The sequence below is a fragment of the Pituophis catenifer genome, unplaced genomic scaffold (assembly GCF_029215685.1).
Source record: "Pituophis catenifer annectens isolate HBS135680 unplaced genomic scaffold, rPitCat1.0.hap2 SCAF_6, whole genome shotgun sequence".
Taxonomy (NCBI): domain Eukaryota; kingdom Metazoa; phylum Chordata; class Lepidosauria; order Squamata; family Colubridae; genus Pituophis; species Pituophis catenifer.
This window is the reverse complement of record NW_027256886.1, coordinates 81,029,545-81,057,264: the sequence shown is the minus strand read 5'-3', so window position 1 is coordinate 81,057,264 and position 27,720 is coordinate 81,029,545. Positions and strand designations below refer to the sequence as shown.

Sequence of the window (27,720 nt, the reverse complement as noted above, 5' to 3'; positions counted from 1 at the left end):
GGGACCAGTTCCATGGAGAAAGGTTTTTCCGCAGACCGGGGGAGGGCATGATTTTGCATGCTGCATGCATCCTGCTGATGGGGCTTCGCTTGTTTGCACAGCCTGGTTGTTAGCATGCTGCAGACCAGTGCCAGTCCACATATCGGGGGTTGGGGACCCCTGAATTAAGTAACATATAATAATAAATAACATAAAATAATAAAAAACAAAGTTGAGGACTACCTTCACATGTGTAATAATCATATTTATAGGATGTATTTCACATTATGGAATCAATAATACTGACTGCTTCATCTACTATTGTCTAGAAATTGGGCACATACATTGTTAATTAGTTCTGAAACAAAGACTATTTAGTTCTAATATAAAGTATAAATGAATCAAACTAACTTTTTGTAGAAACTCCTTTATTTTGTCGGCATCCTTGTTGGCATAAATATGCCACAAGGCACCTGGCAATTCACTTGAATCCTTCAGTCTTTTTCTTAGCAGATCATCCAAATCTTCTTCTTCAAACTTTTTTAATACCCCTGTGAATTGACAAACGGAGTCACTTTCTACAGATGGACGTTTTGATATATGGCTAATACTATATTATACAAACTACATTCTTCTGTTGAATTTAACCAAAAGATGTTGGAGGGCATCAAATCTTGTCTGATTAAAAATGATAAAGCAACATTTTTTTTTTTAATTTAATTTATATGCCGCCCTTCTCCGAAGACTCAGGGCGGCTTACAATGTGCTCAGCAATAGCCTTCATCCTTTTGTATATTTATACAAAGTCAGCTTATTGCCCCCACAACTGGGTCCTCATTTCACCTACCTTAGAAAGGATGGAAGGCTGAGTCAACCTTGAGCCTTGGCGAGATTCGAACCCTGCAGTAATTGCAGGCAGCTGGTCTTAATAATCAGCTTAATAACAGGGTGCCTTAGACCCCTGTACCACCAAGGCTCTTCTTCTATGCTTCTATTTAAAGCATAGATCGAAGTATTTCAAGAGGGGAAAATGTATATAAATTATTTTTCAGTGACTTAAACTTCAGATTTTGCTAACTTTTCCACATGAGCCTTTCTTAGGATTCAAACTATTGTTAAAAAAACGTATTTAAAATGGAGTAATCTCATGACAACTAGAATTTAAAAAATATTATGCTGGGCTGATTTATGCTAAATTTCTAAATTCTACTGCACACATTAATATGGTAACATGTACACATTCAAGTGTTATTTTTACCTGATTTTGAAGGGACTCCATTCCCCTTTGCTATACCAACACTGACAAGGATGTTCACAATGTCAGATACTTCAATATGAAGATTTGTAGTTCCGACATCATGGTCTTTTGCAGCAGCCACACCTTTTGCAAAAATAAAGTATAAATGTATCAAAGCACATTCTTAACCTGATCTTTATTTTTCATCTATAATAAACTTAAAGCCCAAAAAATTGCAACACATTGTATGTCAAATACATCTATCACGTAAAATGTAGATATAAATAAAAAGCTTTAACTAATTTTATAAATAATAAATGTAATAGTGGCGATCATCAAGATCAGTACAATAATTCATAGGTTTGATGAAAGTACTTTAAGGTCTTCATATTTTCTCAGACAGATAAAATGCTTCTTTATGAAATTATTTTTTTTCACAAGTCAAATATATTCATTATGAAAACCTCAATACATCAAAATGAAGGTTATTTACCATATGCGCTGCATAATCTAGGTCCCAAATCTGGGCGCACAAAAAATTCTGGCAAGTACGAAGCCAAATTAAGTTTTCCCTCTGGGTTACAATATTCAGGTAGCGGTAAACTTTTTAATAAATCTTCATACCTGAAAAAAATAAAGATGAAAGCAACAAAAATATTTTAGAGGAGTACTTCAGAGAAAGACAATTGCTGTGAGCTGCCCAGAGTTGTTAAATATGAGGTGGGCAGAAAATAAATTTCATAAATAAATAAATACCTTGCAGGCATCATGGTCTTGAAATCGTCCCCTGAAGGCAAGTCTTTCAGCTTCAGTACAATGGTTTCTCCATTTTTACTTTTTTGCCGCTCTGAAAATACACAGGTAAGTGGATGGGGTGAGCTATGAAAATGCTTGCAATATTGGAAGGTATTTAACTGTATTGTGTTCTGGAATTTCTCAAACTCCTCCTGTCTCTCACACTTCCCTCTTTTCTTACCCTCTTTCAAAGGGTTCTGCTCTACCCTCTGAAATCAACTGAGAGTTAGAGGCGAAAAAATAAAATGGCCACTCCTGAGACTCCCGAGTAGAGGGAGCAAGCTGACTCATAGAATAATGGTACCCAACCTTTGCGGCTTGGAGGCCCAGCGGGAGAGGGGGGAGAAGGGGAACCGGATCATGTGAGTGGTGGGCTGGCACACAAACGCAAGTGCACACAGCTCGACTGCATTTGCGTGCCAGCCCGCCTCTTGCACAGCCTAGTTTCAAATAGGTTATGGCCCGGTAGTGGGCCACGGTTTGGGGGTTGGGGACCCGTCATAGACCTTAATTACATACACAAAATGAAACACTTAATTCTTCTAAAACAAAATGCAGCTAATATTAATAAGTCTAAAATTTTATTTATAACTAATATTTTAAAACTGTGGAAATGCCCATGTTGTTTTCTTTCATATTTAAATTATGATGCATCATAATTTGTGCAAATATTTCCAGAAATTTCCATATATTATAATTACTAAAATTTGTGTATTAGTTTATATTTGACAAGAGGGGAATTAAGCTCCTGCAACAGGAATCTCAATTTCTTTTCTGGCAGCTCTTGTATTTTTGAAGAATCAGAGGACTGCAGCCTACAAAAGTAACTTTAAAAAAAAATGTATATTCAAAAAGATAACATTGCCAAACTATTAAGGCTATTTCTGTATTTGCATTATTAATGAATCCAACATATTATTTACATAATCTTATGTCTAAAATTTAATTAATTTAAAGGATGAATTATGTTTTCATATCATATTCATATCTATTTTCAATTATATTACACATGCACACAAACATATTTGCATATAATTATTCGAAGGTATGAACAAAACAAAACATACTTGAAATTTCTTCAAAACCATCCCAGAATTCCTTGACATTGCCACTTGCAGTAATGCTATCTTTGCAATTCAGAAGATCAGCTTTGAGATCACCAAAATCTGAACTAATAAAATCTGCTTTCCACAAGCTGGCATTCATTTTTTTGTGGATTCCAGAGACTAATACAAACTGGAAAGCATAATATAAAAACACCAATAAGCGGTAGTATTTGTTTAAAAATTGTGGTATATACACAGGTATTCCTTGACTTACGACCATTCAAAGTTACAACTGCTGCACTCCCCCCAGTGATCATGGAGGGGTCACATTTCAGGCCCTTGGAGACTAGCTTGCAGGTGTGATTGGTTGCAGCATCCTATGGTCCATGACTGCAACTTGTGACCTTTTTTTGCCCATTGGATTCACTTAATGACCACATGGTTCACTTAATTAGTTTAACAACTATAGTGACTTGCTTTATGACCATTTTAAAAATAGCTGTGAAATCTATTCCAGTCGTAAGTTGAGAACTACCTGAAAAATTAGTTTTGAAAAGAAATTCATCAAGTGAAAGAACAATAATATAGCTACATTGACTGAGGCAGAGTACAAATAAATGGTAAGTAAGAAAGAAATGCCTTTTTGGACAGGGGCCAGCCAGCTACACAAGGAAACCCACTAGTTTCCCAGCTGATGGCCTTCAGGAGTACCCATATCAAGGCTAACAGTCCCACAAGTTCCTCAAAATGGTCCAATCTTTTGAAGCCAGCTAAGCTGGTAACCAGCAGCACATCATGTGATAGTGAATCCCAAAATTTAATAACATGTTGTATAAAAAAAAATCTTTTTGTCAGGTCTGATTCTTTCAGGATTCAGTTTCAATGGGTAAATTCTAGTTCTAGTTTTTTGGGAATCTGCACCAGTCATAATTTTGCACACCTCAACCTTGTCCCCTGACATTCACCTCCTTTCTAGACTAAAAGGCCCCAAATCTTTCTGCATAGGAACCTTCTTCTCTAGCTCCATTATATTTTTTTTGAAGTACAGCAACCAGAACTGCCCACAATATTCTACACCAGTGTTTTCCTGATGGGGAACGCTGGCTGGGGAATTCTGGGAGTTGAAGTCCGCACATCTTAAGTTTACCAAATTTGCAAAACACTGTTTTAGATGTAGTTGCATTACTGATTTATACAAGGGGTTAGGGTAATATTGGCACCTCTATTTTTAATACTGTTTCTTATTATTCCTAATACGCTGTTTGCTTTTATTTTCCAACTGATGCATATTGACATTGAGCTGTTTACCTTTACTCCAAGATATTTTTCCTCTTTAATGACTACTAGCTGTGATCCCACTAGTTTGTATGAGTAGTTAATAAATGTAATTGTTAGTAAATTAAATTTAACAAGTAAATACATTTCATTAATTTTGTCTGGTATGAACCTATTTACCAAAAAAAAAAAAAAAACCATATGGAGCCAAAATACAAACTGAATCTACTATTAGGGGCATATATGTTTATCCTAATGGTGGATGCAAGATTATTTGCATTTTTTTTTGTTATAGAGGTAAATTTGCATAATAAATTAACTGTAGTCATTTAAAGTAATTATCCATGTTTGGCAGGACTATTAAGATCTGAATTTAAGTTCAAGATTTGAATTATTTTTGTAGTGAATGCTACCTTTGGTGAGATTAGAATATTGTTACCTATACAGCTGATAACTATTTTCAACCAGCCTCTCTCTTTTACTACCTACTGAGTTATTCTACTCGTTACATTAGAGCTGAATCATTGATCTGGAAGCTACATCCTGATCAGAAAATAATAGACTGACATATTTGGAACAACAACTGCTTTATCCATTCGGCCTAGCATATTTTCAGGGATTGGGGACTAACATCAAGTAATGGAATTTTTGGCTAAATTTGGCTGTAGGATTGCTCCCACTGGCAAATTTATTAATAGCCTTTTAAAGTTTTTAAAAACCCTCAATAAATGTTATTTAAAAGAAAGAAAAAAAATGATGCCTTGTCAGCTGCTTTTTAAAAAGAACACTTTAATATATACCTTTCCTTGTTTCCAACACTCTTTGAAGAGTTTCCAGTTGTTGTTGTTTTCATGATCGCTGAGCCACAAAACATGCTTATTACAAATCCATGAATGTGGAATATGATTGAATAATCGGTTGTTATCATCTGAAATGCTTTTTCTGTTGTTCTTTGGCTCTTCCTTCATTTCAGATTTTACATTTATCTTTGATGTTCTATTTGGTGGTATCTTGTTTTCTACAACTGAAGCAATTATGTCATCAAGAATGTTTGGCATAGTCCTTCCACTTTTGCTACTCTATTGGAAAAATAAAATGGGGACTTAAGCAGTCTTTCGTTTTTTCTTTACCAATCTAAAAAAAAAATATTATGCTAATCACATTGAATGTTTAACTGTAATATAGTATTATTTTTTATTAAATTGTTCATCACTTAACGTGCCCAAATCCTTCTGATGGTTATATAACTACTGAACCATTTCAGTAGTAAATTAACCACATATTCAAAATGCAAGCATGAATCTTTAGAATTCTGTTTTACGTCTGAACACTAACAAAATTAGTACATTCAAGCTGCTTTCCCAGGGAAATCTGGGATGAGAAAATAACACAGCTCAATAAATTTAAATAATCTCTTGGATGTGCTATTTTTTGAACTGTAGACCTCTGTTGCTGTTTGACCAAATGTTTTAATTTAGATAAGTATTTCAAGAATAGGTTATAATAAATACCAAAAGTACTGTACTTTTGAACTTGTTTCTCTACTACTCACATTAATCTACTGACATCTAAGCTATGAAATAGGTCCTCTCTAGCCTAATACATCTAGAACACAGCATTTTGACAACACACTCACTGCTGTTCCTGTTGAATAAACCGGAGCAAAAGCAATGCCAGCATCTGTGGAGCCTAGGCGCAATTTGCCAGCTGTAGTAGTCAGCAGGTCTCGTAATGTTGAGCCCTGCTCATTATTTTGAGACAAAGGAGTTGACACCTTGAAATTAAGAGATTCTGAGTTGTCTTGCTCTTGTTCCTCCTTTGTATGCTTTCCAAGGGGATAATCTTTGTTTTCTAAAATCAAGATATATAGACAGGGAACAAGTTACACAACTTTGCAATGGTAAAGAGCAGGTATACTAGCAGATTGTATTTTATAATGAAGTGCGTGACACAATTCTACTGCTTTAGTCACGTAACATCAGAGATTGAATTAAAAGCTTCAAAATGCAATCAATACTATTTAACTTGTATCATAAAAAAGAACAGAAATACTAAAACTTCTTTTACATAAGACATCAATACAAAATACTAAAAAAAGCCCAAAATTTTAGATGTTATGGCAGAATGGAAGCCACTACCATCTTATTCAAACTTAAAAGACAATAGCTTTCTCCTATATAGGGGGGAAAAAAAACCCAGCACAAGGTGTGTTTCCTGGATTTTTCAACAGATAATATCACTGGCCCTAATATCCTTCTGGACCATCTGGAAGGATTGGGTTTTTTTTAAAGAATAGTGGTTCTGATTCTTTACATTGGGTCATATGCAGAAGTGCTGATGGATTACAGTTGCTGTATTAATTCCAACTTGTCCAGAGGTGGGCATCACATACTAGAACCGAAAATGTGAGCATTGCGGCATCAAAAAACGAGCAATTATATAGAACATGATAGCGCCAGGGCGGGTGGGCAGGCCCAGCCACTGGTCAGAACTACCGGTTCGCCTGAACTGGTCCGAACCAGCAGCAGCCAACCACTGAACCTGTCCCTCATGCTGTTCACAATATACATGAAACTACTTGGAAGACTGCAAATGACAATCCCATGACCATGGGATCTGCAACTGTTATAAGGGCAAGCTGGTTATCAAAAGTGCCTGAAGCGTAATCATGTGACCATGGACACATTGTGATGGCTGGAATTTCGAGAACTGCTCATAAAAATAATTTGTCCAGCACATCGCATCTTCAAATGATTGCCGAACAAGGGTAAGTGAAGTCTACCTGTATACCATTTATACTGGACGGTATACCATAAACTATATTACATTATATTATACTACTACACTACATACTATATAACATACTATACTTAAGTCTTTAATAAACCTGTAAAAATATATCCTTTTGCCAAGGTTTAATTAGTTTTAGTGCTAATTGTTCATTGATATATTTTAACTATTATAGTATGCTTTTCTTTCATAAATTTTGTTAGTAATTTTGAACATTCGACACAATAGAAAGATGGAGCATCTATCAATTGGCTGAATTCCAGGTTGTCAAATAAAGATATGTTGCTTTCTAATTAACTTATGTCATGATTTACCTTTTTTTTCTTCTCTAGCCTTTTGCTCTGCTAGATCTGCCAACCAATGCAGTGGGGATTGTGACTCAGGAGGATTTAACTTGCTCTCCGAACTTATGTCACTTCCTGGGCTTGCGTTGCCATTTGCTTCAGCTTTCTGAGATGGCTTTTGCTGTTGTAACTCAGGTATGCACAGAGAAATTTTATTACTGTGATTAAGGACATTCTGTAAAATCTGTAAGCATAATAATTTCATCAAATTGTTTGCACTTTTTAAAAAGGTTTTTATGATATTAATACAGCTGAAGAGGTGATAAACATGTCTAAAATGTATTATACTGTAGTATTTAACAACAATATATATGCAATTATGCCACATAATATGAAAATATTAGTATTTCACTTGACCACTATATTATGGCTTACCTGAGATACTCCGTTCACTGGGGGAAACCTGCCAATTTGTACATTCTGTTTGCTGCCACACTGGCAATGGGGTTTAATTTCATGTTTCTCTCTAAGAGTATGTAATGCTTCAACAAGTTCCGTTAAAACTAAAAGATATGAAAAAAATAATTGTTAGATACAATAGTCTCAATCTTTATGTACATATGTGTATAAATTTATACATTATATGTACTGTATGTGTACATAGTCTTGGGCTAATAATCTGATGTTATATATACCTTCATACAATAAAGAAAATATAGTTAAAAGTTTCCAAAAGTTTTACCTTTAGCCATATTTGTTTAAAAAGTTTTGTTCAACATAACCATGTCACAGATTAACAGGATTGAACCTCAATGGTTTCTAGTATGCAATCAGATATCACATCTGAGTAACCTGAACAATAGGTCATGTGCAGGTGGCTTCAGGGAGAAGGATATAAAAAGGCAGAGTATATGAACTGACCAAAAACAATTGCACTGCTATTCCATGCTTTTGTTGTATTTATTTTCTTAGATCTTGTTTTTGGCAACAAAGAAAGAAGCTATCCATTTTACATAGCAAAAGCAATTGCTATTAGTATCAAATGTTTATGTAAATAAATAAACTCTTAAAATATAATAAATGAAGCTAAATGCATTAAAATGGCATTAAACTAACCACCAGAAAATCAAAGCCATGCAGCATATAAACCAAAATAGACAGAGAAATCCCCAAGTGGCCTCAACAGCCCTCAGAGAAAGTGCTAAGGACCAGATGACTGCAAAGAAATACAATCCTTCCATCCCCTCCCACCATCCTATCAGAACCTATCCTTCTATCCCCTTCATCACCCTCAACTCTCAGTACCCATCCTTCCAGTGGCAAAACTTGTGGAAACCTTTTGGGAAAAGTGTATTTTTGACGTTTGATGGCTAATAACCCCACTTTTTTTTGGGAGTTTCAAGATAATCATTTCCACTGACGGAATGGCCTGGGAATAGCCTAGAACTTAACCCAACTGAAAATCTATGGAGCTGACTAAAAAAACTTGTTAGTCAGAAGCGACTCAACAATAAAACCCAGTTACTAGAAGCAATCATTCAATCTTGGTTTCACATTATAACACTGCAGAACTAAAAGACTTGGTTCACTCCATGGGAAGACGTTGTAAGGCCATAATTCTTGCTAAAGGTTACCCAACTAAGTGATGTGATAATTTTTGTATATCTCGTTTTTTCTACGTGTTTCACTTTTCTTCTTTATGTTGTAACTGCTAATTCTAATAGCAAATCCTTCATAAAAGTTATTGCATTACATTCTTGATTCAATTATTCAATTATGATATATAATGTTATGGTACTACTCCAAAAAAAAGTGGTGTTATTAGTTAGTTTTAGAAAATACACTTTCCCCAAACGGTTTCCACAATTTTGGCCACTATTGTATTCCTGTCTGACCGGAGGTTTTGTCTTGGTGTTTGAAAGCTGTGGGAATCTATATAACTTAAGAGTTTGACTTAACCCCCAAGAACACCTGGTTCTAAGACCCCCTGTATCCCAGGATTTGCTTTCTCTTGTTCTGGATGGGGTTGCATTGTCCCAACAAAATAGATGGGTTCTCCTGTTTGAAGAATAGGTGGCAGCCACGGATATGAAGGCTTTCACACAATTTCATCCTTTCCTGGATTGGGAAGCTTTGGTCACATGCATATTACCACAATGAACTCTAGATGAGACTGTCCCCAAGGACAGTCTGGACCTATAGTGTTGGACTGGAACAGAGCAGTCTAGATATATCCCGGGTTACAATTTTTTTTCTTCAGTACAGTTCAAAGTTATGATGGCACTGAAAAAAATGGATTAGTAACTATTACTTCCTTGCAGTTATATGATCAAAATTTGTGTGCTTGGTGACCGGTCCTCATTATGACTGTTGCATAGTTATATTGTCATGTTCTCCTGCTCTGCACATACTATCTCTGCTTCAATTCTACCCAACCACCTATCTCCCCTCCAACTGAAGACAGCAAAAGTCCACATTTTAGAAAGAGAGGAACATAGGTTTGAACTGTTGATTGGAAATCTTCCTGAACATTTCAGATATTCCTGCCACACATGGAATGACAATGTTGCTAGGTTTGTCGTTCTCTTCTTTGTTTGTAGTAGAGGAGCTCATGTTGGGTCCTTTTATGGATTTGATGAAGGCCCAATTAGGATAATCACAAGTTCTGAGGGATTCCTTGGCATGTTTTAGTTCTTTTTCTTTTCCCTCTTTACTGGTGGGCAAACTTTCAGCCCAGTGGTGAAGGGTTCTGATCTTTCCCATTTTATGCTCTATCAATGCAAAGTACATGTACACTTTAAATCCAAGTATACAATAAGGCAGAAGCTTGTTCACCCCAAGGATAAAACACCTAGATACAAACTGAGCAATGTGATATATGCAATACAATGCAGTGAGACATGGGCAAATCTGTAGTTTTTGCTGGCAGTAGCATAGCAGGCCAGTCCTTCACTGTTTCCAGGGCGGCCCTGCAGACCAGATCTAAGTATCTCCCGGGCCAGATCCGGCCCCCAGGCCTTGAGTTTGACACCCTACTCTAACAGAATAGTTCCTCTAATAAAAGTATTTCAGGGATCAGTAAAAAGCATTTATTTGATTCCCAGTTCACACATACTGTGAATTGGCTTCCAGATTAAGGGAGAGTTTACTAGAGTTAAGATTACATTAGATTAACAGAGTTGGAAGGGACCTTGTAGGTCATCTAGTCCAACCCCCCACCCAAGCTGGAGACCCTACACCATTTCTGACAAATGGCAGTCCAATTTCTTCTTGAAAGCCTCCAGTGATGAATTTGCTATATAAATTCTGAGTGATACATAAACTAAAAAACAAAAAACAAAAAACAATTCAGTAACTCTCTATATTGAGTTTTACCAACATAAAGAAACAAAGCGCATTCCCTTGAGAACCTACCTGATCCAGGAATAATTTGAGTTGGCATTAAATGTTTATGATCATGAGGTTGTCCTTTCACACATTTCATCCATGCATACAGTTCTTTATCTGTGAAAATTTTAAAAGAAATATCCTGAGGTAAATGAAATTTGCTTACCAGGAGAAAAAGTGGAATCACACAAATGGGAATTCTAGTATGCATGTGAATAGAAGTGAATGAAAAGGTGAAACAAGCAACTCTGAAATGTTTAAATATATCTTTACAAAAGCGCACTGACCTCTAGAACTCTTCCTTTCCTTAGCCTTATAGCAATCTAGACAGACCACAAATCCACATTTTTGGCAGACCCAGTGGATATTAAACAGGGTGGCCTCACAGGCATCACACATTTCGCGGACTCCTCTGACTGCTCTCTTCCAAGCAATTTTGGCTGAAATACAGAGAAAACACCGTACCAAGTACTGAAATTTCAAGACAAACAACTGAAAACAAGAAATGAAAATGCAGCCAAGAAAACCAATCATGATTTCCTTTTACAATATCTTTTTTTCCCTAGAATAAAATGAAAATTTACGAAAGCAAAGTATTATTTAAAAAATGAGGAAGTAGACCCTGTTAGGAGAAATTGTGGGCTTTTGGTCATTTGGTTTCACAATAGCAAAAGTATGATTATTCCTTCTTACAGAACAAGTGGGTTTTAAATGAAGGCAGATATAAAGCAGTTTATTTTAGAGAAAATTTTCTTTTTCATCCACGTAAACTCAGTAGGTGAGGCAGATCAGTTCACACAAAAGATTTTCCTATATAGTTTATGGTAATTGCTATGATAATTATTCTGAACAAAAAAAAAAAACCTATTCTCTTGCAAAAAAGGTTTTAATCCAAAGGTGAATATTTAAATGAAGACTTCGGCTCACTAACTCGTAGTTTATATGCCAAAAAATGTAAGGAAGGTATTAAAATATTTTATGTATGTTTTATTACATTCTTGATCATGTCATTTTTTTTTAATTTTAAAAACATAAGATTATTGTACCACAAACACAGGAATGCTACATTATTGCCCTTCCTGTAGTATCAGGTAATATTGATTTTGTCTTCTTGCTCTCGGTTTTTAGGCTTCTATGGCTTAATTATGACTTAAATTATACATATAATTTAAGAGAGTCGTGATGGCATAGTGGTTAGAATGCAGTATTGCAGATTAATTCTGCTGACTGCTAGCAGTTCGATTCTCACCGGCTCAAAGTCGCCGCAGCCTTCCATCCTTCTGAGGTTGATAAAATGAGGACCCAGATTGTTGTGGGCAACAATGACTTTGTAAACCACTTTGAGAGGACTGTAATGCACTGTGAAGTGGTATATAAGTAAATGCTACTGCTATTTCTATAAACCAATCTTTTTTTTTTAATGCATCCATCCCTCCATCTACTCGTCCATCAAATTTGCGAGTATTCCAATTTACTTTGTTTTGTAATTCAATTCCCTTCAGATATATATACTTAAGAGGAAAACTCAACTTTCCATAACAGATTTGTGCAACAATTAGGAGGAAGAGAGAGCTGGTCTATCAGTGTGAAATAAAACCGTACAGCTCCACAAATTTATCACATAATGTTGATAATGTTTTTTGTAAAAGACCAATAAAACTTTTAAATATGAGAATATGGACTAATTAAATTGCAAACATGTAAGCATTTACTTACATCGACACATTGCACTCGCCAGTACAGTAAAGAGGAAGACATAAAATCTGGGATAGCTAAAACCAAGCATATTAAGATATGAAAACTGCTATCCCATCACATATTAAAAAACTGAATAACCTTACCATCCTTTTTGACCCAGGACATAGCTGTTTTCTCAGATGTCACTAACTGACAAAATTTGTCACCTATATGTTCTAAGATGTATTTGCAAGTTTCTAAGTCCATTTCATCATCTTCATAACTTTCATGTGTCCATAAATTCATAGCTTCATCATCATACTGATCGGGAGAAGAAAAGCCATCAATCCGAACCACTCCATTTTTGCTGAAGGAAAGCCTAAGAAACAAAATAAAGTTATTCAGAAGCCAGCAAAGCAACAAACACTTTAATTTTATCAAGATACTAGATAAGCTGATATCAGAGATATTTCCTTACAAGATTCCTCAATGCTTTCCAACAATGGCAGAGCTTTAAATTCAGGGAGATATTCAGAGATGGATCTATCTCGAAATTTTAACTACATAGCACAGTCAAACATCAGGGGTTGTCCAAGTTGATCAGAAGAAATGCTTTATGGTGTTTTCTATTATGTCATAAAATGTTTCATAAAATTTTCCTAATTTAAATTCCACGGGAATCATGGGTCCCAGATTTTGGACACATTCTGCAAGTTAACCAATTTGAGGAATAACTTGGCTCAAAAATGGTTGCCCAATGATGCACTATTAAGGTTATGGGAATGAGTTTTAGTAATATATAGATCAGTGATGGCTAACCTTTTCCCATCGCATGCTGGGAAGGGGGGGTCGGTGCACATGCGTGTATGCCCACACCCATAATTCTATGCGCCCCCCCCGGGCATGTGTGCGCAACCCCTCCTCCCCAACCCCCGCTCCTGTCACACGATGGCCCGGTAGGCCTGTTTTTCTCTCACCTGGCTCCAGATCCTCTCTGCATCTGGGGAGGGCGAAAACAGCCTTCCCCACCGCCTCGGAGGCCCGAAATGGCCCATTTCCCAACTTCCAGTTGGACAGGAAGTGACGTTTTTTGCTGTCCCCAGCCTCCAGAGCCTCTCTAGGAGTCTCTGTTTTCGCCCTCCCCAGACGCATAGAGAGGATCTGGAGCCAGGTGAGAAAGAAAAACGGGCCTTCCCCACCCCCCCAAGCCCTCCAGAGGCAGGAAACAGCCTGTTTCCCTATTTCTGGTGGGTCCAAAAGGCCCGAAAATCAGCTGGCCGGCGCACACATGCACGCCAGAGCTGAGCTGGCATGCCCACTGATATGGCACAGGTAGCACGCGTGCCATAGGTTCACCATCATCGATATAGATTAATGAGTGTCAGTTATAACCATCTAATATTCTATGTAATGCAAAAGACAATATAAAATATGAGGTTATATTACATGTTTTATTAAAACAAATAAAGGATTTGCTAACAAAAACTTCAGGGGAAGAAGTTTGAATAATTTGCAAATTTTCAGCATTTAAATTTAACAACTTAATTCTCAAAAAGTTGAAAGAAACTATTGAAAAGCTTGGCTTTCAATATTTTTTTCCATATTAGAATGAAATAGTTTTCCAAACCCTTGGGATACAAATCTGTCATTTTGCTTTATGTCCTATTACAAATAACAGCAACCACTCCAAAGACAGGCTAGACAAGCAATATGGTATATTGGTTAAAGTACTGGAGTAAGAGAAGGGAAACCCAGGTTTTAGTTCTCCTTTAGGCAAGGAAGGCAGCCAGACTAGGCTCAGTCACTCCTTCTCACCCAAAACTAGGGTGGCTTTGAGAACTCTGAAAAATGGAACCTCTTGATGCAACAATGCATTCACAGCTTTGCCATACAATCTGAAGTGACTACTGTACACAGTGAGCCCATATCTGTGTGACAAACACAACAATGTCTGTGCAGAGAAAGGAGCAACGAAGTTGGTGAGGTGTTTGGAAGCTGAATCTTAAGAAAGCCTAAAAGAATTAGCTGTCCTTATCTTAAAGAAGATTAAGCAATCTTTCAATACTTGAGGTCTGTCATAGGGAACAGGGTGTGGATTTAGTCTCCAAATCATCCAAAGGTAAAAAAAAAACAAAAAACCAGGAGTTAGAAGTTTTGGAGGTTCAAATTCAAGATGAGGAATTTTCTGACCATGAGAACTATTGAAGTTTTAACATTAAAGTAATATTTTCAAACCTTAAAAAAAAAAAAAAGCTCTCCTACAAAATAGATTAAAAGTTAATATCCTGTTCAACTTCCTTTTTCTCCCTCCACATTTTTTTGGGAGGGGGTGGTACCTTGTCTTTTAAACTATGAGCAAAGACAGTCGTGCTTATGTAATATAACTTCAGCTGAAGAACAGGATAGCAATGATTAAAACAAGCAACAATCCAAAAATGGACAATTCTTAATTTTAAACAGCTTTTTAGATTGTGAATATTCTTATAAGGATATAAGCCCATGATGGCGAACCTATGGCACACGTGCCAGAGGAGGCACACAGGGCCCTCTCTGCTGGCACATACGCTGTCGCCCCAGGTCAGATCTCAATGGCGTTTCTTTCGTGAGCTTCTGTTTCTCTGCAAACAACAAAACAGAAGCTCACGAAAGAAAAATATCTTACCTCTTGCTGCGCTGCCGGTGTTGGGATGCTCTGCCTCCCGCCGGCCAGCTGGTTTTCGGGTCTCTGCTGCACATGTGTGCGTGTCTGTGCATGTGCGCATGTTTGCCTTTCAGTTTGGCCATGCACACATGCGGTTTGGGTACTCGGTGTCTAAAAGGTTTGCCATCACCTATATAAGCTGTAGCTCCTAGGAAAATGTGGGCATTCTGAAATACAACTTACCGGCGAAAGTAATAGAATCTACAGAATACTGGTGAATGAGCTGATTCTTCACTTTTCTTGCTTCTAATCAGTCTACATTCTCTGCATTTTTGCAAATTGGGTCCTATTTCATAACAAGAATCATCTTGCAAAAAAGATTCTCCAGTTTGTTTCAGCTTCTTTACTTTACGCCAGTCCTTTAATACTGAACGAGGTATGCCAGCTGCAGGAACAAGTATTTTTTTAAATTACTGTGATCAATACATAAGCAGATCATCATAATAATAATAATAATAATAATTTTATTTCTATACCGCCCTTCTCCCGAAGGACTCAGGGCGGTGTACAGCCTGTTTAAAACACAGAAACAAAACAACAATTAAAATTTAAAATCATTAAATAATTAGGCTCCAATTAAAATCATAAATGGCAAGTAAGCCTGATTCCATCAAATTTAACTTAGCAAATTTTTAGTTAATTTTCTATTTTTGTTGGCTTGCTCCATAATTTATGGAACAGTTAAAAATAATTCAGCTCATTATGTTAAATATAAAAAGCTAAATAATTGCAAATATATATTTCCCATAATTCTGTCTCTGTATCGCATGCAGCAAAAAGTTTCAGGTAGTCCTTGGGTTATGACCATTCCTTCAGTGACTGATCAAAGTTATGATAGTGTTGACTGAGGGGGATTAAGATGGGTGCTTGGAGTTAATAGTTGCCACGATTACGATTTCCAATGTTTCTTGCTGGCTTACCACAAGCAATGGTAGTGGGAAAACCTGCAGGAAGCTAGAAGCTGCAATCACATGAGATCCTCACATAACAATTCCAGCAACTGGGACTGCTGGAATTGCTGTTTCTAAATTATGCAGTCATGGGATGCCATACAGATAGTGATTAACTTACAACCACAATTGAGCCCAAAATTTATGTTGCCAAGTGAAAAATTTGTTAAGTGAGTTTTGCCTCATTATATGACCTTTCTTGCCACAGTTGTTAAATGAATCACTGCAGTTCTTTCATTAGTAACATGGTTATTAAGTGAATCTGGTTTTCCCATTGAGTTTGCTTGTCAGAAGGTCACAAAAGGGGATCGCATGACCCCGAGACACTGCAACTATCATAAATGTGAATCAGTTATCAAACATCAGAATGTAAATCATGTAACCATGGGGATTCTGCAGTGGTCATAAGTGTGAAAAATCACTTTTCAAAGTCACTTTTTCAGTGCTGTTGTAACTTCGAATGGTCACTAAATGAATTGTTGTTAAGTCAAGGACTACCTGTACTGGAAAACTATGTATATGTTCTTGGTCCCAATTGCTTTCGTGAAAGAATAAATCTCAAAAATAAATCCCATGTACAAAAAAAAAGGAAGGAAAGAAAGAAAAAAGAAAAACATAGAAAGAACATGATTTTGCTTAGCTTGCAAAATCAAGGTAATATGCCTTGCATATACACATTTTCTCTTTAAAAACATCATCCAAAAGTCTACATCTAATTATTCTTAGAAATATTTTACAGCCAAACACAATCCTGTAACAATTTATATTTTCAAGTATATAACCATTACTACTACCGACGTTAGTAGTGTAAATATTATTTAAAACACATTTCAAATATTTAACACCAGTTAAAGCAATAGCAATAGCACTTAGACTTATATACAGCTTCATAGTGCTTTACCGTCCCCTCTAAGATGTTAGCATGTTGCCCCCAACAATCTGGGTCCTCATTTTACCGACCTCGGAGGGATGGAAGGCTGAGTCAACCTTGAGCCTGGTGAGATTTGAACTGCCAAATTGCAGTCAGCCGGAGGTCAGCAGAAATACAGTAATCTGCAGTGCTGCATTCTAACCACTGTGCCACCTTGGCTCTTGGCCAATTCCAAAAATCCATAAATAATAAATAGTTCTCAAATAGAGAATATATCAGATATTAAACTGATGACAATAGATACTACACTTGATCTTAGCCAAAAGGCCGAGAATGCAGCAATCTGTTTGTCTTTTTCTTTCTGCAATCATCCTCTGGCACACCTATATTTACATTTTGTCTGCTGTCTGTGTGTTGATATCGTACTCTTTTCTCAATACAGTATTTGGGATGTGTTTGTTTGAAAGAATGGAAGACATAGCCCTGGACCATTTTCCCAACTTGTACACAAGTAGATACTTACTGTTATTGTTGCCACTCTGTAACTTCAATTTGTTTTTTTCTTTGGCACCCCTGCTGAGAAGCCCATTGGGTTTTACATCTTCCTCCAGGTCTCCTTTTTTCTTTTGCAAATCATTCTGTTTCTTTTTGTATGTGGGCTTCGGCTGCCGTTTTGTCCTCTGCTCTGACTTGCTCTCACTCTCATCAGAATCTCCACTTTCAGAGCCAGATTCATACATTCTTTTGGTTTTTCTCCTTGCGTGTTTCTCTTCTTTCACAAGCTTTTCCCCTGCCAATTTGTTGTCTATGTTGTTCTGCAAATCATTTGATGTAGAAGCAATTAAGTTAACAGTACACGGCTTTATCATTTCTGAGACACAATTTTCGGAACTCTCCTTTTTATTGGTGATTTTGTCTTCTTCCGAATGCCTCGTGAGCCAAGCTTTTTTTAATTTGGTGTGATAGTTTGCTTGACTCGTCTGGGAAATTTGCCCACCACTCAGAGTATTTCCTTTGTTGATTGTACTTGAGTTGACAGCACTATCTACAGAAACCGAGGCTGGATATATTAGGTTTTTCACAGTATGAGATTCAGCATCATTGGTACTATTAATTTTAAACTGAGCTGCAGCCAATGCTGCTTTGTGCTTTTTCAAGTGAACAAAGTCTGATGGGCCAGAGAATCCAGTGCTCACCTGAAGGCTACTTTCTGTTTTGCAGCAAGCCACTGTAACAGGAGCTGTTGAGCTGGCACTACATTCCTCTTTGTGTGCCACATCCTTATTTATGGGCCTAGAAGCAGTACTGTCTACGGGCGTACAGGGTAACCCTGCTTTTGGCAGACAATCTGTCACTTGTGAACTGCCTGTACCTGGTACATCAGAAGTAGTCACAGACGTGACGACATCCGTTACGGTACTGCATAACACAGTTGTGGTTTGTACGACTGAACTGGGAACACTGCCCTGGGAAGCAGCTGGAAAATTCTTTTCATAGCAGGCATGAATCACATCTGAATTCATTTTTGACACAACTGTTCTCCCACTCTCTTTGGCTTCCACTGACTTAAGGCAAACTGGTTGATTTATTCCTTTTAATCTTTCAGTAACTTGCACTTTGGGAGCTGACTGCACGACCGATACCGTATCATACTTTGAACTTGATGGTGGGCGTACAATGACAGACGCTGTGGCAGAAGTTGATTTCCCGTGAGTTCTTTCCAAGTGCCATTCTATTTTTTCATTATTTGGACTACTACTATTTTTCCATAGAGCTGAAAGTTTCTGATCGGTAACACTCTTGTAACTATTCTCTGTTTCCTTTGGCTCAGGTACTAAAGTTGGTGGCTTCTGTAACTCATGGGCTTTGTTACCTGTATTAACTGGCTGCACCGGGGTTAAGGTTGGAGGAGAAAGGCTACTGTAACTGCCTTCTTTTCTCTCCAAGTTGGGATGGACAGGTGGATGAAACACAGGTGCTCTGTGTAAAGCAGGCATTGTTCGGAGTGAGCCAGAAGATGAAATTGTTAACTGAGTAGGGCTTCCGTTGTTACTTCTAAAAGAATTTACTGAATGGGACGTCATTTGCTGTGAAAGCTGATCTGTTCCCTTGCCCACTGAGCTTTCAGTTTCTGGCTGGTGCTTAATCAAAGGCGGAGGTTTTGAAAGGGATGACGTGAAAGAAGCGAGTGACTGAGTAGCAGCAGCTGCTGTTGACGGACAAGTATTCTGTTTATCAGCACACGTGCCTGCAATTTCCTTTGGCAAGTATGTTCGTGGAGGTTCGTTCACAACACTATTAGACAAGGTGGTGAAGTAATTACTCTGTGGCAAGCTCTGTGGTACTGAATGCTTCATTTTATAGAGTTCTGAATCTTTGTCAGGTTTTCCTCCATGGCTTTTGGGACTAGAGGATGATAAAGGCATCATTCTGGAATAAGACTCCTTTTCATTTTCATGGGCCTTCATTTTAGTTGTGAAAGGGGCAACCTCAATGCTTTCCTGCAGTATTCGTCTGTGTTCTTCTTTATACTTGCTTAGTCTCTCCCCTGCCTCTTGAAATGATCTTTGCAGAGGATCCACAAATTGTCTTTGTAAGTGGCCTTCTTTTGCAGCCTGTGATCTGTTCTGTTCTAGATCTGATTTTGCTGAATGCAGAGATTCAAAAATTCCCTTCCTCTCCAATTCACTGTACAGAAAAAAATAAAATAAACACACTGCATTATTTTAGTTTCAGATTAACAAATGACAGCAAATAATTTGTCCTTATATAGTACTAACAACTTCCTCATTTATCTTAAGATGTTTTATGGGTCAGACATGTGATTCACAAGCACAATTAGTTTTGAAGCAAAACCCAAGACTGTTATTTCTACAGCCTTATTATTCCCCCCCCCCCCCAGAAACATCTCTCGATTGATGGACTTAAAAAATGCGTGCTTACTCTTTATGGCGATCCACAATGCCTTTTGACAAGGGAGGACTAGAGTGGGATGTCAATTTGAGTGGCCGATGTGGCTCTGCACTAGACGGTCTTACAGGAATATGACTCAGCAATCCAAGACCATCAGATGAGGTCGCAGGGGTGGGCTGGTGTAACCAAGGATTAGGAGTATTCTGGAAAAACAATCATAGTTATCAGCAGGATTTAATTATTTCTTAGGAAAGTTCCAGCGTAGGTAAGTGTTCTTGTTTTATAATGGTTGAGTAAAAAAGAATATAATTATCTAGAATTTCATATTAATAATGCACATATGCAGAGCAAGCAATATATTTAAAATGAAGGGTGACATCTTGAACTCCAAACAGAAAACACATAATGGAAGAAAAAAAAGGTTCAATTTCCTTTAAATTTACTATGTTCCAACACTTACCCTTCCCTTTTTGAATGCTGTTCTTTCAAATTTTCTTACATAATATAAACAGAAGTAAAATATAAAGCAGTTTAAGTAGCAACAGTCACTTCCTCTCAACCCAATGTATCTCACAGGACAGTGTTATGTGGAGAAAAATAGGAGGAAGTAGCATCATAAATGTCACCTTGAACTCCCATTCAAAAGACAGGATAGGTATTTAATAACAAAATCAAACATGAATGCAAAAAGATATTTCAGAATGAATGGGAGTGTAAATGTCTCTGCAACTTTCTTGGGTTGTAGGACAGCTGCAGAAGGCAGCCATGTGGTCCTAGGAAAAGGCATGGCTACTTTGAGCAGCTGCAGACATCTGCTACGTTCATTTCTCCATGCAGCAAGATATACCTTTTCTGTCTTCAAATCTGAGGGGCAGCACAAACCTAATTTCTACTTCCTGGTGAAAGACATGCTATGATATGCTTCTTATCTGCCCTGACAATATTTCTAAGATTTGTTTGAGAAAGCAGAATGATCCCCACATCTTGTTAGCTTTCACCGAAACCAATACAAAGAACTTAGCAGGATTTCAAATTCTATGATGCAAGTGATGGCTGTTGTGTATTCGGATATCTCTTTAAACTAGAGAGAAGCTGACAATGGTGATTTAGGAGCCATTTTGTCCAAGGTTAAAATGATGGTATAGCTCCTTACTTTAACCCAAGCAATTTAACATGTTGACAAACATGCCTGCTCTTTCTACAGAAACCATTTAATATATTTTTTTAAAAAAATATTATTAATTATAATTATTTTTAAAATGGAACTATTTAAAGCTAATAACATTGGTAAGTTTTTAAATAGCATGAACATTCTCTAATTTAAAGCTTTTTTTCCCTTTTTAAAATCTAATTCAGAAACTACTGTACCTCTTTACATCAACAGCACATCATTCTATTAACAAACAATAAGGTAGAATAATAGATGTAACTGTCTATTTCCATAAACAAAACCAGAACAACAATTATTTAAATTTACCAGTTAGGCAAGTTACGCCTATACCCTTCCACTTAAAAGTTTGGCTGCATAAAACACTATATCCCAAAGACCCACCCCCATATATTATTTCTCCAATATATTGTTATTTTGAGGATCAGTAAGACTTACTCTTCTCAAAGAAGTCTCGGTATTAACAGAAGTTTCTGAATGGACCCATTTAGACGGTGGTATCCCAAGTCCTGTATAAGCATGTGCTCCATTTGGATACTGCCAAATAATTGGATAAAGTCCTAAATGATTATATGAAGTAGATGGGTGAGTTTGCCCCAGAAGATGTGGTGACTGATGCTGTAGCAGCTGTTGCTGATGTGCTAATGCTAAATGACTTAAACTGCTTGCGTGAGCTGTTTCTAGTCGTGGATGGCCTCCCAACAAAGAGGCTGTAGGCACGCCTGGTAAAACTGCAGGGAGCAGATGCTGATGGTGAACAGAGTGATGAGATGCACTGCTAAGAGGGTGAGTGTTAATAGCAGACAATGGAGTTTGATTTGAGGATTCGGCTAATAAATGGGGTGTGCCTGTTAATGCAGAGTGATGAGTGCTTGGATTTAAAGAAGTTCTATGGGAAGTGGAATGAGGTGGGTAATTATGCTGATGTAAATATGGTGTCATGTGATTAGTTCCTGTTTCTTGACCAAGAAGAATGGGATCTCTGTAAATTGTGAAATGTTCTTTTTTGTCAACAGAAAGTGGGTTTTTAGTCACTTCTAATGAAGTAACTCTAGGTGGAATTGGATGGAAGATAGACCTGGGCAAATCAGGCTCCGTTTTAACTGCTGTCTTTGTTACTCCAATAACATGGCTGTTAAGGTAATTAACCTTGGATTTCACAGTGTCCGGCGACTGGGGAGGCTTATATTTAATTTCTGGTGAGGTGTTTGTCTTGATTTTAGTGTTTTCAACTAGTGGATTAGTTTTTGACTTCATAGCATCAGAGACTGCCGTTTGTTTATGAACTCTGCCTTCTTCTGCTAGAGATATTACAGTTAACGATGGGGCAGAACCACAGTGAATGTTTTCAGAATTTAAATGTTCATTTGCAGATATATTTTTCCCAATGTTTGATTGCATCAGATCCATTTTATTGGCATTATTAATCCAGTTCTCAATAGTTTCTGATTTTTTAACTTCCAGAATGTTGGTATTTGTAGATGGTTGTTTAGAATCACTGATAAGAGATGCTGTTTCCTGACCAGTTTGTAAACTAAAACTACTTGATAAGTTTTCCTGAGTCTGGTTAACTGAACTGGTTTCAGTATTTATGTCAATATAACTTTTTGGTGTGGGACAATTGGTTACAAATTGTTCATCGACTAGACGCTCTCTGTGATGCTTATTTTCTATTCTGCACTCTTGAATGCAGCCGTCATTATCACTACGATCATAGACTGTTGGCAGTTCAGGTCGATGGAGTGAAATTTCCTGAAATTCCAAATCAGCTGATTCTGGTCTTTCCATTTGTTGTGTTTTATCTTCTTGTACTTCATGCCAGGGAGACTGGTTGCCTGTTAGGTTCTTGTCTTCTACCATGTCACTCTGGGATTTTCCTTCTTTCCCATTTATCTTTACAACATTTTTGCTTTTCAATTCAGTATCTGAATTTTGCTCTGAGGAAGTATCTGTCAATCTTTTGTTTGAATTTTCAGAGTCACTACTCTCTGAACTGTCTGAAGTATTGTCTGTACGCTGTCTCTTTGCACTCATTTTTTCCTCATCTTCTTCTGGTTTTCTTCTTTTAAACATAAATGGTTTATTTTTACTTTTCGAATTTTCTGCAAAGGAAAAAAAATACCCTTAATATTGTTTGTGGAAGAAAAATTCTTACTATCCTTATAAAATTATTTTTACCTCCATGGCTTATACAGTCATATTTTTCTTCTTTAGTCTTCTCTTCCTCTGGCATGCTACTATCGGAACCTTTCCTTTTATTTGGACGAGCATTTCGTTGTAATTGCTGTGAATTCTGTTTTGGTGCTGCATTTTGGGAATTCATTGCTGGCCTCGGGCTATTTGCTTGAGCTCGGGTATAGTGGCCCTAAAATACATTTACAATTTACAAATCATTAGTAAAATACATATAGACATAAAAATGACAATATAATTTAAAAATCAAATATATCTACGTGAGCTGTGTTGCTGTTCTGACTGGAACGAGACCTGCGTCGTGACGTAATGCCTATGTTTTCACCTTTCAACAAAGAATGAACGACGTCATCTAGAAAGGTCATCTGAACCATAGATGGATCAACATTTTGTGGCTCTAATACCTGTTTTATTAGAGGAAAAATGTAATCATTTTCTATTTATATCCTCTATAAGAAGATCAATTGGAAATGCAAATTAGGAGCCCTGGTAGCGCAGCAGACTAAAGCACTGTTTTAACATCAGCTGCCTGCAATTACTGCAAGTTCAAATCTCACCAGGCTCAAGGTTGACTCAGCCTTCCATCCTTTCTAAGGTAGGTAAAATGAGGACCCAGATTGTGGGGGCAATAAACTGACTTTGTATAAAATATACAAAAGTATGAAGGCTATTGCTTAACACATTGTAAGCCGCCCTGAGTCTCCGGAGAAGGGCGGCATATATATATAAATAAATAAATAAATAAATAAATAAGATTTAAAAGGGCAGTTTTAAAGGAATAAAATTTATTAAAAATATATGAAAATGGCATCTTTTCTTTTAAAACTATCTGGGATCTGCCAAGATTTCACCCCTTATCCTGAATGAGAAATTCTTGTACAGGTAGTCTTCGGACCAAGAATTCCATTGATAAGCATTGTGGTTGCCACCACAGCACTTAGCACACGAAAGTTCTGGCAGTTAAATAAGGACTTCATGAAATCTTGGCTTCCTGCTGGCTTTCCCACTAACTTTGCTGTGAAAAGCCACTAGGGAATGTCAGAAATCTCAAATCACACGACTGAGGCTTACTGCAACATCATAATCAAAATGGGCAACATTCACATTGCAATTGGTGCGATGGCTATAACTCCAAGGACCCATCCTAAGTTGCCCTCTTTCAGCACCGCCATAACTTTGAACGGTTGTTGAATGTATGGCCATAAATCCGAATCAAACAAAACTAAGGTATAAAGACAGAAAACGAAATGTGTTTGGTTTAAGTCAGAAAGGCGAGTCATTAATGACATCTTACATTCTTACCCAGCAGCATTAAAATGAAACTAGATAAAAGGTTATATTGGCCTTTATACCTCATCCGCTGGCATTAGATTTGATGAATTTATAGTACTGAGCAAGCTGCCCAAATTCTTCATTTCTTACATTTGCTTCAAAAACTCAAATAAATAAAACAGGAAAAGGAAAAACAAACTGAAAAAAGGATAAAGACATATCTCATAGATACAGAACATCTCTCTGTTTTTGGACAGTTTTAAACCTTGACTCCTTTGAGTAATGGTGAACAATCTTTCTATTACATTGATGGAAAGCCAGTTCAAAAGCAAAAATAGCCAAATACATATCCATTATTGAAAATCCAGGGTAGCACTGTCTTTGTATCATGTTTTTGCTTAGTCACATGATTGATTGATTTATATTCTTTATATAATTATTAATCCCAAAATTTTGGCATACGCTTCAAAATATCATTCAACTCTTTCAGCTATATTAGTCTTGCCAAATTATATTAGCAAGCGTACAGCTATTAAATCAGTATATGGAAAAGTGTTCCCTCAATTATTTTGAATTCAGTATAATTAAACTGCCAACCAATCCTTTTAAACATTCTCTGAGGTGTCCACGATCCATAATCATGGTGACAAAACTTTTGTTGGCCATCTTTTTTTGGATTCTACTTCTTCATTTATACTCTGAGAATATCAAGGGTTACTACTAATTCTTCAATTTGCTTTTGTTCCAAGAATTGTTTATACTTAACCAGGACATATTTAATAGAACTCCAGATTGTTACCAATTAAAAGATTTACATTTTAAAATTAAAATAGTCTTGTAGTCATTTTCATTTTAAGCTATTAAAATGAACATTCTTTTAAAAACAGAGTACATACAAAATCAAACTAAAGCCAATTATGTCACACACTCATATTTAGTTTCAGCGCTGATGCACTTTTAAAGAACAATTTCAGTAGAGAAAAAAATAATTACCTGATCATTCATAACAATCATAGTGCGAGTGAACAGATCATGATGAGTAATTATACCAGTGAACCACTGGGTGGCAGAGTCCTGTCTATATACTCTCACCCTATAGCCGTTTAAAGAATAAGGACCTTCAAAAAATGAAAATAACATTCGAGGATTATTGAAATAATATTTCAACAGAGTTTAATTTTAGAAGTGCATGCAGTAGAGGTTAAATTATATTATAAAAACAATTCCAAATAATGAAAAGTCAATATCCATCATGCTTTTTAAAGGCTACCATTTATTCAGTGCTGATAGTTCCTGGTATTGATAAAATACGGCAGATACGTGTATAAAGTGCTAAGTTTCCAGGTGGGTGGGTGGGGAATATAAATCTTTGCAAGCCATGATTCCAGTGGGTGTGGGAAATGCACTCCAGTGGGTGTGGGAAATGCACTCATATGTTAAGTACAAGATGCTGAATAGAAAAACAAGCCTAATTTTATGAACAGAAGCTGTCCAACATACTGTATGTTACTAAAAACATATGCCTTTCATATAGAAAGAATTTAGTCCCTAAAGTCTGGGTTTACACAGCTGCCAAGATTCCCCCAAAATCAACTACAGATTTTTTTTTACCTTCAGCGGTCTGTTTCTTTCCACTGTAAGTGTGCTGTTAACAATATTACATTCATAAATTTAAATATATAACTTGTAAGTTATGTATTAGCTCAAATATGTCAGATGAAGCAACAGTTTACTTTAGAAGTCAATTTAAAATTCATGCATGCACCACACTTTTTAAAGTTATATATTCTTTTGTATCGACTGTCATTCTACAGTATTATCCTTATTTACTGTAAATGGTTTCATTAAACTGCTTCCTTGTGCCACACTATTCATAATTAATTTTTTAAAAAATTCCATCTTCAGGTTATTTTGGTATTGATACATCTATCCAGGGACCACCAACTTTAACAATAGCTAATGAAGGAGTGGTGTATAAGCCTGGGACTACCATATTTTGTCAGGGCAGAATCACTTACCTCAAAAGTTTTTATCCAAGGAATGAAACAGTTACTTGTTTCTTAACACATCTTCACTTTTTAATTTATTAAGATTTACGTTAATGTAATAACTTTATGCAAGTTTTTTGAATTCATCTATCCAGATTCAGAAAAGTAATAAACACTTTAGAAACCATTACAATCAAATACAACTCATCATAACTCAATATCATAAACATTTATTTATGTCCAACATGACTACAACAGAGTTTGTTCAAGGGACTGAATGTTACTATATTGTTCTTTATACAATTGTTTGCAATATGATCTTACCCAGGCAGATAAATGAATTAGTCTAGAGTATACGCTAGGGATTTTTTTCCAGATTCTTTTCCCCATTAGGTAGTACTTCTGCAGACTATCCAACGGATGGCCTGCAGACAACGCTGATATTCTACGTGCCTAGGGATTATGTGGTACAATGTATTATGTTTAAAGTATTAGCAGTATCAGCACAGGGAGAGTTGAAAAACAGAGCAATCTAAAAATCAGTAGGTCAAACCATTATTATGTCACTTTTCTTATTGTAAAAGTTTCCTTTAAATCAAGCTTGACTTCTGCCATTTCATGGACACTTCCTTTTAGTTTTCTTGGAAGGAGTTTGCCATTGTCTTCTGATTTTTTTTTCAACTTCTTAATATAGGTGATGGCCTTGGTAGTTTATATTACTCTAAGTGGGCCTGACACTGCTTAATATCTGAGCTCCGAAAAATTATCAGCCAGGAGCTGCCAAGGCTTTTGATACATACATATTACATTTCCAGCCAAAGTTATTACGGAAAATGATATCTGGAAGATCCCAGAAAACAAACCAAAATAGAAAAGGGACAGCTTATCAGCAAATAGAAAACAACATATGCTAAAGGCACAATGCAAAAAAGTCAAGATTCCACATTACCTTAGATTACCAGACTCAGTGGGGAGAGGGGGTGTCCATTACTCCTGAACGTCTGTTAAATTACAAATTATGTCATTTGTGGTAATGTATATAATCTGGGTTAATTATGTCATTACACAAATGACCTGACATTGCGAACGATGTAAAATTAACTGCCAGGTCAGGAGTTTATGGAATGTAATAGATTTATTTATTATCTTGGTAAACGGGACAGAAATCTGGTTTGTTGCATCTGAAGTTCATTA

The 27,720-nt window shown here is 36.6% G+C and overlaps 1 protein-coding gene and 1 pseudogene across 2 annotated transcripts in view; both read right to left on the bottom strand.

Annotated features, from left to right (window-relative positions):
* Positions 1-27,720, bottom strand: part of JMJD1C (jumonji domain containing 1C) — a 111,328-nt gene that overhangs the window by 5,995 nt on the left and 77,613 nt on the right. The window contains exons 2-21 of one of the 2 annotated variants that reach the window (XM_070946034.1): positions 27,476-27,527; positions 25,532-25,656; positions 23,527-23,670; positions 23,252-23,438; positions 21,512-23,175; positions 19,936-20,108; positions 17,516-19,680; positions 15,355-15,556; positions 12,635-12,849; positions 11,081-11,233; positions 10,821-10,910; positions 7,842-7,969; positions 7,437-7,650; positions 5,969-6,183; positions 5,133-5,411; positions 3,079-3,247; positions 1,973-2,063; positions 1,710-1,840; positions 1,238-1,360; positions 391-530 (exon numbers count right to left, since the gene is read on the bottom strand). In XM_070946034.1, the coding sequence (XP_070802135.1) occupies positions 391-530; positions 1,238-1,360; positions 1,710-1,840; positions 1,973-2,063; positions 3,079-3,247; positions 5,133-5,411; positions 5,969-6,183; positions 7,437-7,650; positions 7,842-7,969; positions 10,821-10,910; positions 11,081-11,233; positions 12,635-12,849; positions 15,355-15,556; positions 17,516-19,680; positions 19,936-20,108; positions 21,512-23,175; positions 23,252-23,438; positions 23,527-23,670; positions 25,532-25,552 (6,504 nt within the window). In that variant the 5' untranslated portion in view covers positions 25,553-25,656; positions 27,476-27,527. The remainder of the gene's footprint in view (positions 1-390; positions 531-1,237; positions 1,361-1,709; positions 1,841-1,972; positions 2,064-3,078; positions 3,248-5,132; positions 5,412-5,968; positions 6,184-7,436; positions 7,651-7,841; positions 7,970-10,820; positions 10,911-11,080; positions 11,234-12,634; positions 12,850-15,354; positions 15,557-17,515; positions 19,681-19,935; positions 20,109-21,511; positions 23,176-23,251; positions 23,439-23,526; positions 23,671-25,531; positions 25,657-27,475; positions 27,528-27,720) is intronic. The other variant, XM_070946033.1, reaches the window with a different exon arrangement.
* Positions 17,151-17,331, bottom strand: LOC139318954 (U2 spliceosomal RNA; annotated as a pseudogene).